Source organism: Emydura macquarii, unplaced genomic scaffold (genome assembly GCF_026122565.2).
Source record: "Emydura macquarii macquarii isolate MOO-44397 ecotype Brisbane River unplaced genomic scaffold, CSIRO-AGI_Emac_v2 contig_369, whole genome shotgun sequence".
Classification (NCBI taxonomy): Eukaryota; Metazoa; Chordata; order Testudines; family Chelidae; genus Emydura; species Emydura macquarii.
In genome coordinates, this window is record NW_027130506.1 from 5,236,541 (window position 1) to 5,248,287 (window position 11,747).

Below are 11,747 nucleotides of genomic sequence, written 5' to 3' on the forward strand. Positions count from 1 at the left end.
CCCCTTGCTCAATGCTGTCACCCCTCCAGCTTCTGTGCCCCCCCCCCCCCCCGTCTGTCCCCCTCACTAGCCCTTCTGTACCCCAGTCCATGTGACCTGCCAGCAGCCCTGTGTGCCCTGCTCTGTCCATCCCCACCACATCCCACATTTCCTCACCTGGCGCCATGGACAGGGCGCTGTGAGGAATGCAGCCTCTCCCCCTCTCTCCACAGCTGGCTGCTCCAGCTTGGAGCTGGCTGTTCTCTCTTCTGGCATCACAGCAGCCCCTGGTGAGAGAAAAGTATAACTGCACTGCCTCTCTGGCAGAATCTAGTTTCTGCAGAGAAAAAAAAATCTGCAGGGGACATGAATTCTGTGCATGCGAAGTGGCGCAGAGGTCCCCAATGAGTAACACTAGGCAATAGATTTTTACAGGAAGATCTTCAAGCATTTGCAGAGTATAAATATCAAGGAAGAAGTGGAATTGTTTAAGGTGGTACAAGGAAAGGGAGTGATCAGAAAATTTTCCCCTGACAATGATCTGTGTTAGGTCTGTAGTACAATCTCCTTCGGGAAGCCCCTTCTTTTGGGACATATACCAGTAAAATGGACAAAACACTAGAAAATGTACTGCAAGAAACAGTCCTGCAGTAATAGGGAGAGGGTCTCTAATAAGCCTTTTCCACCAAACACCTATTATATTAGGCATACACCTATGATATTAGGCTACAGCACACAACTGTGTTGATAAGCTACTGAATACAATTGCAATTCTTTGTATATAGCATAAACATTTTATAACATCTATTTTTATTTGATTTTCTTTGACACCTTGTTCTGTTATCTACAAACAACTGTCAGGACAACCATAACTTATCTTCTCTGTAAAACAGATTTTAGAGACCTCTATTAAATTCTCTTTTTGAACAATCTTTTTCCCCTCTTAACTTGTGTGCCTTGTATCATCCTTTCCAATAGCATAACTTGTTTCATAACCAAAACTTAATGAAAAATTAGATTTTATTTCCACTGAAATCAATTAAGCCTATATGACCTACTGGCCTAGCTAAGGTGCAAACGTGTTCTGTTCATATTTTTAATAGATATGTGTCAAAGGTGTCAAAATATTTTGGTATTACCAGTAATAATTCAGCTACTGTAACTGCAGTTGCCTGTATACTTGGCCATGTTTCAGAGAGCTTATTGCACCTGTGTTCTGGTATTTATATTACCTAAGAGACCCAGTCAGGTCTACGGACTGGGTCAACAGTCTTATTAGAAAACAATTCCTAGTCTAACAAGCTTACTCTCTAGGCTTACATTCTAAATTTTGCAGTGGCTTTCCATTTAGTTCCACTTCCAACTCAAAAGTATAAACTTATAAATTAATCTCTTACTTGCTTAGGTCCTGCATATTTTTTTCATGCAGTAAAAATCTGCTGAGACAGCAGGATGTTGGTGATAGTGGGTACACAGTAGAGGTCCTTCTCCTCTGGAACTTGCTTGATCCTCTGTAAGGTCTGTATATTTACAGAATTTTCTGAGGAGATGGAGCATGGTTTGGGAGTTCTTCCTGGTAACCAAACTGATAAATAATTCTCTTTGTTACTGTGGAATCACAGGCTGGGGACTGCAAAATCATACACTGCACACAGCCAACCAGGAGAACAGATTGTTAATAATGATGCGCACAGGGTAGGATATCACACGAACTTGCAATTTGCCAGCAAACGTTTATGGTTACATTCCATAAAATACCATTTCTGAAATGACAGCATAATTATAAAGGCAGTTGCTGACTAGCCAGTACATTAAATCACAGAGGGCTCAAATTTGGTCCTTGAAAAATATTTTGTAGGGCAGAGTTTCACTACCAGGTGGATAATTTACCTATTCAATCATCTGTTCATGCCAAATTTCAGTGAGGTGACATTATAACTTGTACTGTGCCATAGTGAAATTTTTAAAACTGAGTATCAGAGAGATATAGTTTCTTCTTAGATGTGGAATTCACTGGCACAAAGCATCGATCCAATTTAATGTTGTGTTGGAAATCCCCAACCCATGTCTCAAGATGATCCACCAGTAACAGTGCCCACTGGCAAAAACAGACACGGCCTGTAATAACAAAAAGCATAGCTTTCCTAGCACCAGCTCTAGAGTTTTCACTGCAACAGGCAAACTGAAAAGCATCTGCTACTCCCAGCAAATCATCAATCACAAAACATTTGACTGGCCCCAATATTTTATAGACCTAAGCAACTGACTGCTCCCCAGAATAAAGCCAACTCTGGAGACTTGATCTAGTCATTTATAGACCAATTAAATCCCCAAAGGCAATCTCAGTGCTGTGCAAAGACAAAATTGATCCAATATGGCAGTGGGGGATACTTTGTGCAACTGAGTTCTCCAAAACTTTAGAGGAAATGTAGATTGGAGACAAACTGATAACATGGGAGGTCTACTTTGGACAGAGTACAAGAGCCAAATTCAGCCCTGGCATTAATGAGTGCGGCTTACATTAATTTACATAAGCGCTGAGTTTGAATGTCAAATGAATGTCATTCTGTTTTGATGGAAAGCAGTAATGAAGCAGTTTACAACTTCAGCAATGAAGAATTAAGCCAAAAATCCTAAATAGGCTAAACTAGCCAATGGTTAACAGCACATGTAATTGCAAGCAGCTGCAGAAATGTCCGAACTTCCAGCAAAGCCAGAGAAAGGTACGGACAAACTTGAGGGGAAGGGCTCACGTAATCATCACCATGAGACTCCACTTCAACATTGCTAATTGTGGCAGGGAAACAGCTTTTATGTCTGCCATAAACCAGAACCATTGCATTCAAACAATGGCTATTCAAATGCTTATTCATAGTACTAAAAAGTATACAGTTAGATTGTGCTCCCATGCAACAATCACTCTAGAACCATTACATCCAGCTTCTATAAAGCTTCCTATCAAAAATTAGATGACAGTCTATGAAGCACATATAGTTGTGTGTAAGCGTCAGTTTATTCAGTGCCCTCTTTAAAAGAGCCCAGTAAAGTGTTCTAAAAGGTTACTTCCCCCAAGTAAAGAACATACATGACTAAAAGGAATACTCTGTTATATTTACTTGTATTAAAGTCTATCCAAGTATACTTGCCAAACAACCACCTTTCATAACAAGCTGATCTGATCACAGGATGTGGTTTAAGCATATTCAATCATCAAACCACCATAAATAATTTGATGGGATTGGGGGGGGTGAGGGGGAATATCTCTTTTTTTCTGGAGAAGCCCTATAATTAACATTTACTAAGCAAAATGATGTGTTACTGAGTGTTATAGACAACTCTGAACTGTTGTAAAGTTTTGAACTCCATTTAAAATTAGCAGAGAAGTGTGTTTTTGTGCGAGATTAGTTTAGTGAATTCATTTTTAAAACCTTCAGCATTCTTTAGTAAATTGGAAAGAAAAGCTAGCACACTAAGATCAAAATCTATAATGAGACAAAATCATTATGGTGAAAGAGTATATTTTCATTAACCGTCACCAAATCAACAATTAATGAGAACAGAATACACTCGATGTTTGAAGAAGAATAAGGAATAAAAAAGATTTAAAAAATAAAGAGCACACCTTGGTTGCCTGGAATGCAAACTATGTTGAACAGAGAAAACCAAACAAAGATCTCTGCCTTTTCCAAAGCACAGAACAAGCCCAAACAACGTAATTTTACGCTTTTAAATTTACAATAAACTGATGTCTGGATTCATTATAAACTGAAGGTTTAACATGAAAATCTGTACAGATAAGAGAACTGGTTTGCAGTAGAATCAACACTGCGTTTTTCTCTGGCACTATTTCATAAAGGGTATTATCTGACTAAGTTCTCTCCAGTGTGTATAGCCTCAGAGACTTGCTATTCTGAGCCCCTGGCACAAGAGAAATTGGGGATGTATAGTGAGTTCTACACTTGCATAGAGAGCCCACCAGTCTTGAAGAGAGATTTACTGTGCAGACTAGAAATGACATTTTAGCATTACATTTTTAGAAAGTCAAGAAGAGTTGCTCCTTATTGAAAATGTTCTGAATACAACTTAATATATTAGGTTTCCAACTATCTGAATTTGAATAGTAAAAATATCTCAATTTATAAAGAAATGCTAATTTTAAAAACATACCCACCAGATTTTAAAATAAGAAACTAACTGCTAATTCCACAGATCTAAATACAGCAAGATAAAACCAAATACTGAAGAAATTTCAGGCTAGATAGATATGGTGCTAAGATTCCCCTAAGAACATCAGAGCTGCAAAGAAACGATAGGTGAAGTGTGCCCAAGAAGTAAACTTTGTGATGTTCAGTGTTGCAATATGCCTTTGAAGGCTGAGAATGTCACTTGCTCTGGTCCAGTTTTAAATTAGGTCTGTTACTTCTATTAGAAATGTAGTAGACAGAAAGAAAAAGCCCAACAAGTATGCAAGGAGACTGATGATCATGAAAACAGTCAATATATGTTCCTAAAAGATATGCACTTACGTTACTTTAAAAATAAAGTAATATGAACTTTATTCCATAAGTTATTTCATCATCATTTGAGGTAAAGAGGATAAAAAATAAATAGAACAAGAGCCTTTAAGTTACTTAGGATGGAATGTATATATCTGGGCAGAATTGAGGGTCAAATGACAACCTGTCTTGGAATTTTTTAAACCATTTGCCTTCAAATTCTGTGGCTGATGTAATTACCAAGGATGTCAGTGCTGAAGGGCCTACACATTTTAGCTCTCCCTGAACATCCTCTTTCAGTTTTTCTGGAATTAGATCCTCTCCCATAACCTGAAGATGAAATAAAAAGGGGGAAGAAAAAAAAACCCAGAAAAATAACCATTAGGAAAAATAATACACTCTATAGTAAATAAACACACACTTACATCTAGGACCATTAATAATACAACCCACGGTCAAACTGTTCAATTACTGCATTGTGCAACAAGAATGGGGCATTGAAGGCCCATGTGCCATAGCTGCAAAATGCCTCTTCGTTGGTGAGGCTGCACGTTTGTAATATCTCTATGAACTCAGACATGAAACATTATTCTCACTCTTATGGAATCATGTAAAACTAGTATAGAGCCTAGTTCACAGAGTAAGAAGAGTAAATTAATGTTAAAATAATTATTGCAGGGAAGTTTCAGTTTGGTTTTCTGAAAAACTAATAAGAAATTGGAGTGTTTAATAAAACTCCATGTGTTCTCAGTTTGTTTCACATTTATAATTTTCTCTCCTGCATAATTTTTTCTTAAAATGAAACCCGTGTCCAAATCAAAGCAAAAACAATCAGGTAATAACAGAATATCCCCAAAACATGCACCTCTTAAGAATATCGGCAAATGTAAGGCCATAATGCCACTCAGAACGTTTCTGGTAGTCAAATCTCAGAAGACTAAGTGGATCAATATAACAGTGTCTATGAACTCTTATTTCGCAATGCAATTGTGCACTCACCTCAGTAATCAACTGTAAAGATTCTTTCTTTAAACCAAAACTTTTTACTTTGTCTTCAGTTTCCTGCTGAACCTTTATGTTCTTCTCCAGAGCAAAGGATGACTGTTGCAACTGTGTAATCTGAAGTAAAAGCCTGAAAGTAGAAAGTCTCAGTGAAAATATGTAGCCATTTCAGAAAAATGCTAGCTGTCAAAAATATTAAAAAGACAACATGAAATCAAGACTTTTCTTAAGTATTGTTTTTAAAAAACTATTTTTCTTGGGATTTTTAACCAGGGAAGCAGAGAAAAAAAAAGGAGAAATCTGTACACATCTATGAGATTATGTTATGCTCAGCACAGTGGTATGAGAGATGCCATGATTTGATATGAGATACCCAGCTTCAGTATACATCTGTTCTATCTCTTAGGCATCTCTAGAAAAGCAAACTTCAAATAGTCACATTTTCTCTGTCTTGGTACAGTTGAAAATATAAATGTTAATATACTTTGAGAGTTCTTAATCCTCCACTCAAGGGACATTTATACCTCATCTGTTCTGAAGTGTACACAAAACATTTTAAAGTCCACAGAATGGACTTATTCAAATTCAACATATTCAATGACTAATGAATTTCTGTCCTTGCCTCTAAGAAATCCAAGATTTTCATAAAAATTCATTTCTAATTAACTTTGTCAAATATTATGTTTTGGACTGTTTCTTGGTTGTGGGGGAAGGGGAAGACAGGGAGAAAAAAAACAGTTATGCAATTCAGTGTTTTCTTGTCTGTCAACTGTCACAGAATTCATTTATTTTTCAACTTCAACCATTATGCAAACTGGTGAATTATAAAAAATAATTCATTTGCTCTGAACTATCTAAGCTGCAAGCAAAATAAGACAGGCTGTATCACCAGGAAGCAACCAGCTATCCTTCTCCATTGCTCAAGTTTAGTTGGTGTAGCATGAATTCCAAAACTAAAAGCAGCTGTGCCACTGAAATAGCACAGTATTAGTAGTCTAAGTATGGAAAGCTTTCCATATGAAGTCATTTAAAAAAAAAAGGACACTACTGAGAATACATATCACCACTTTAGGGTATTTAGGCAAATAATTTAAAAAATGCAATTAATTTACATTTCATCCATTCATGAGAATAGTTTCCTTTTTGCATTTAACTCAAGACTGCACAGTGAAATCAGACTGGTCAGTTTTATTTTCTGGTTCTCTTGCAAAATCACGTTTCCATGTGTGTTTGCAACAATGAATGAAACATTTAAATTGACAATGTCAAATTTTGATATTAAGGTTTGGGAATACTACATATTTTTTTTAAAAGTCCTTTTGGACTAAGGGGTAGTTAAGGTTTTCTCTTTAGTTATATATTTAGTTACCTTGTTCTAACAAAGGAGGCACACGCCTTTATCCAAACATCTTTCAATGCTTCCTGTCCCCAGGACTCAAAGGTAGCATGTTTCATTTTGTCCTGTGTTTCACATTCTTCTGTGATATGGAGTGATCCCTCTTCCTTTTGGCTATCGCTATAAGATACAGAATTGTTGCGGATTGTTTTTGTAGAAAGTATTGACCAAAAGTCCTCTCTCCTGCTGTGTCTTTGGTGACACTGAAGGTTAATTTCTTTTCCAAACAGTCCTGGTGAGGTTTGGAAAACTTTGTCATTTGCAGTACAATCTTTGCATTGAACAAGTTTCATTTCTGAAATGAATGATGGAGGCAGAGTCTGTAAAAAGCTCATATAAGCATCAGCAAGTAGCTTCCAGTTCCATGGGTTAAAAGGATATAAGGAAATCAGTTGCTGTAGGCATGTGATCTTTTTCTCTACATTTTTCAGGTGAGAGTAAATGGCAAACTGCAGGCTGAGTACAGTTGTTAAATGATCTGTGTTAGTTGCCCCGTTTCTCTAGAAATAAATCATGACAGATTAAACATAGCAATAGAATGGACTCAGTCATAATTATTCAGGAATATATTTCTCCAAGTTAACAGTGATGCACAAATCCCTCCCTTCCCCCCTCCCATAGCTTTTTTATGATTTCTAGAATTAATTGTTGAAATTCTGTTAAATATTTTTAAGACAATAAGGTATAAACTATGTGTAATTAGCCATAGTAGATTCAAAGAATGTACTCCCCTAAGTGGTGCCTTATCTCAACCTGACAGTATCATCCTTGAATCTTATTACCATTTATCTTCTTTATAGTTTTAGCTGATCTGTGTGCCTTCCACATAAAACAACAGCAAAAGCAAAAACTCCTAGCTGTCTTCATGGAGTCTCTGGCACTTCTCCTTTTACAGGATCTGAACTTTGCTTGGAGTAAGATTTTTATGGGGATAGAGGAGGAGTTGGTAATGAATGCTTGGGCGTAGGAGGGGTGTTCAAAAGGGGTGCCATTTATGGTGAAAAGGTATGGACTATTCATTTACCCCCTTTCTTAATTACATTAATCCTGGTCAGCAGACCAAAATGCTATTCCTCTCTAGGATCACCACCTACACTTTTGTGGTAAAGTGTTTTAATTTGTAAAGAACAAATATATATAATGTGACAACCACTCTCTCTTTACCAAACATTCTGAGTACTGAGGTCACATAGGGGTTATTTTACAGGAGAAGGAATTTTTTCCACAAAACAGTATATGTTTAAAAAAAAAAAAAAAAAGTACTGATCACAGTAGGCGGGGTGGGAGAGGTGGGGGGAGGGTGTAGGAACGCACAACTCACCAGTTTTTCTGCAATATCCAGAGCCTCCTTGTGCCTTCCTAGGTGAGCTAAACACCGAGCCTGGCCCTCTTGGACATCTCTTCTCATTGCAACATTACTGGAAGGTAACAGCAGCAAGCAGCTTGAGTACTCATACAGGGCTTTCTGGTAGGATGTTTGCAAAAATTAAAATTAAAACGTAAAGCAGTAGGAAATAGGACTAAGCAGAACTTAAATAAAAAGGTCAAAAGCTATAACTTGAATATGCACCACAGATTAGTTATAATCTAAATGGATATGAATTTGAAAATCAAATTAACAACATATTTTGTTTAAGGTGACCTGGCAAGGACTTCGAAAAATTGGGCAAGAGCTGTTTTCGGGGGCAAAGGGGCACTTCTTTATTATGTATAAAGATCAACAAGGAAGATGGATATAAGGAGTATTAGACCCAATCCTTCAGGCTGATGAGAAATCTCAACCATTACTGATGTCAATGGGATTTGCTCAGCACATGAAAGGATCATGTACTCAGCTGGGAAAAGAAGAAAATGTTAAGACAAAGCAAGGAAGGTATGGATATGAGAAAACATCTGGATACATCTATTCTATAACTCAGCTGATAATTCAAGCCTTAAGAAAACATATTTGATTAAAGAAACCATTCTTCATTTGGACCCAGTCTAGTTTAAGTGTAATTCACTATATTACAAGTTTTGAGCCTCACCTACTTGAGATTCCCGTTAAGGACTACAGGAATATAAACGTTCAAGCTGTTGATGCATAAAGCTTCAGTTGTTCAAGACCTCAATCTAACTCATAATCCTGTTCATCAGAAAGTACGGGAACTATGAAAATACCTGAAACTGTCGTTGTCTGTATGCCAAATCACCTCTGAATTTTTTGATAGTTAGAATTTCAACATCATCTTCGCTGTTTGTTTCCTCACAAAACCACTGTAAACACAAATGAATATATTGAAGTGTATTGTAGAAACTGAAGTTAAGATTTTCACCTTGGCTATTAAGCAGTTCACAACAATAAACAACCAGTGACTGCACTGAACACAGTATTTCAGGATAAGACTACAGAGCAGTAAATTTGTAAATGGAGATAGAGCATGAAGGTCAAATGTAGCCACTATATTTAAAAGCTACCATACCAACCTCGCAAACAAGTAAAGTCACTATAATAGATAAAGATAATACTGCATTAAATGCAAACATTTATGGTAATAAAAAGTTAAGATTGTGAACCTGACATCTAAAAATTAAGGAAATTCAAAAATTACGGTTTTGACAGCAATTTACCTCAGCCATGTCACACTGCCTATGTATTTTATAGCATATCTTAAGTACTTGCAGGCTGAAGTTTATAGTCAACAAATGGAAAGCTTAGATTTCTGCTCTAATTTCCATAGTCTAAATCTTAATGTTGCATTCACAGTCATCTTCATTTATATTTTTTAAGGAGGAAGATTAGAGACATGCTGCTGAAAAGTTTTCACAAGTTCTGTTCCTTCTAAAATGCCACAGCAGCTTGACTATTCTATTTGACATAGATTCTTATACCATTCTCATCACCATAGTTAAGGAGGGCATACAGCTCCAGCTCCAGTTGAAGCCACAGGGCGGGGGTGCACAGCCCTGGCTGAAACCGCAGGTTGGGGATGCACAACACTGGCTGAAGCTGCAGCTGCAGCTGCAGCTGCAGCTGCAGCTGCAGGTCGGCTGTGCACAGCCCTGCCTCCTACCGTAGCTGCAAGTGGGTGCATGGCCCTGGCTCTGGCACCAGCTGAAGCTGTGGGTCAGGGACACACAGCCCCGGCTCTGCTGACAGCTGAAGCCAAAGTCATGGAATCCATGACCAAATCATATCTTTAACCACAGTATCTGAGCATCTTCCAGTAGTGCCTTACGCGCCATGAGTAACATTTGCCATGTGTGGTTCATTCTCTCTCTTTCTCAGCCTCTCGGGGGGGCTAGGGGGTGGATTGTGTGTACAATGGAGAATTTTGGTTTGGTAGGGGGTGGAGGGGGATGTGTGTGTTTTAAATGTCCATGCTGCTATGTATTTGTATTAGAGTAGAGAAATGACCTAAACTCAGAAACATTTTAATAAGACCACTCTCAAAGCCAAAGTAGACTATCTGCAGTCAGCACTCATTTTACCTTCTGGACACCCTGAAAAATTGGATGGATTAGTATTTGCATTACCACAGGAGCCCCAGTCATGGACCAGGATCCCAAGATGCTAGGTGCTGTACACAGAACAAAAAGCCCCCTGCCCCAAAGAGTTTACAAGCTAAGAAATGGATACAGATCTAAGGCGCGCGGGTGAACACTGCCAGCCCAGTTCTGCTCTCACTTCGATGGGGTAAGTCAGGCTTTGGCACAGCAAGAACCCCACCCTCCAACAGTGCCCGTGCCCGTGCCCTGGCCCTCTCCCTCCCACCCACTTCCTGTACACCAGGCCGTCCCTCAACCCAGCCCCCACTGCCCGTACAGCAGTGCCCGACTGCCCAGCCCAGCCCCCACTGCCCAGCCGTACAACAGTGTCCCGACCCAGCGCCCCCCTCCGGGACTCCCCTCCCCGCTCCCCGCGGGCCCGGCCCAGGGAGCAGGCAGAGGAAATTCCCCGAGGGCTCCGGCGAGCCCCCACCCCTCACCTGGGGCTCGCAGCGCTTGGCGGCGTAGGCCGCGCAGTCGCCGCCCCGGCCCCGCTCCCTGCTCCGCGCGAACACGGAGTCCTCGAACTCGAAGCCCAGCGCCAGCTCCATCGCCGCGCCGCGCGGCCTCAGCAAAACCGCCGGACACGGAGTCTCCGAGTCCGCCCGCCTAGAGCGCCCCTCGTCCGGGAACAGAGAAAGCCCGCCGCACGGCTAGAGCGTCCGCTCCGCTGCTGGGCCACAAAGCGCGACTAGCCATAGTCACAGCGACTACCGGCACAGGGACCATCGAGAGGAGCACAAACCCTCGGCCAGAGTGTCTCCCCTCCAGGGGCACTGAGCAAAAACCAAAGGAGATCGCTGGCTAGAGAGTCCCGCTCTGGCTATAGAGGGCACTGGCAGCAGCTAGAGTGCCGTTCCAGGCCCGCCTGCTCGCGGGAGCCATCTCGGAGTCGGGCAGGGCGCTCTAGCGCCGGCCGTGGGACGCGGGGAAAGAGGCCAGAGGCCGGGGAGAACCGAGCAGCCCGAGGGCCGCCGGTGGGACGCTGCGCCCCGCCTCCTCCCACTGACTGCAGGCCGCCGCTCCCGGCATACAACACAGCTCCCTGCCGGCGAGGGTAGCGCTGCCGGATGCGCAGACGACAATTACCAGCACGCAGTGCATCTTGGGACGGAGCCGTAGTCCGCTCCGTGCCCCACTGCACACTGGGAGTTGTAGTCAGCGGCGGCTGTGCCAGACTCAGAGCTGCATGGCCTGTGGTGGGCTTCCTGTGGCCACGCGTGGGATTACACACAGGCAGGATGCGGTACTTATGTTTCACTAACCCCTTAACACGTGTAAACTCGTAGGGACTGTAACAGCCTCTGTCTTGCCATCCGGGTAACCTTACCTGTGTGATAAATGGT

The 11,747-nt window shown here is 40.9% G+C and overlaps 1 protein-coding gene across 5 annotated transcripts; it reads right to left on the bottom strand.

The window, feature by feature from the left end:
* Positions 1-55: 55 nt before the first annotated feature.
* On the bottom strand, positions 56-11,498 carry CUNH8orf76 (chromosome unknown C8orf76 homolog). 5 transcript variants are annotated; one of them, XR_010916764.1, is made up of 8 exons: positions 10,842-11,498; positions 9,034-9,129; positions 8,195-8,338; positions 6,847-7,373; positions 5,475-5,607; positions 4,716-4,805; positions 1,377-1,564; positions 56-266 (listed from the first exon to the last, which is right to left on the bottom strand). XR_010916764.1 is itself a non-coding variant. In XM_067531001.1 (7 exons), the coding sequence occupies exons 1-7, from the start codon at positions 10,950-10,952 to the stop codon at positions 255-257; spliced, it is 1,113 nt and encodes a 370-aa protein (XP_067387102.1). In that variant the 5' UTR covers positions 10,953-11,498; the 3' UTR covers positions 56-254. The 5 variants fall into 5 exon arrangements, 4 of the variants coding, with proteins under 4 accessions (XP_067387102.1, XP_067387090.1, XP_067387082.1 ...); XM_067531001.1 differs by lacking the exon at positions 1,377-1,564; XM_067530989.1 differs by having other exon boundaries at positions 56-1,564.
* Between the last annotated feature and the right edge of the window lie 249 nt (positions 11,499-11,747).

Bases quoted from the DNA above. Each gene is read 5' to 3' on its own strand.
- CUNH8orf76 (XM_067530981.1), bottom strand. From the start codon at position 10,952: ATGGAGCTGGCGCTGGGCTTCGAGTTCGAGGACTCCGTGTTCGCGCGG. The intron at 5,608-6,846 runs GTAACTAAATAT...TTCTACTTTCAG, and splicing joins GCCTCCTTTGTTAGAACAAG to GCTTTTACTTCAGATTACAC. The intron at 4,806-5,474 runs GTGAGTGCACAA...TTTCATCTTCAG, and splicing joins CTTTACAGTTGATTACTGAG to GTTATGGGAGAGGATCTAAT.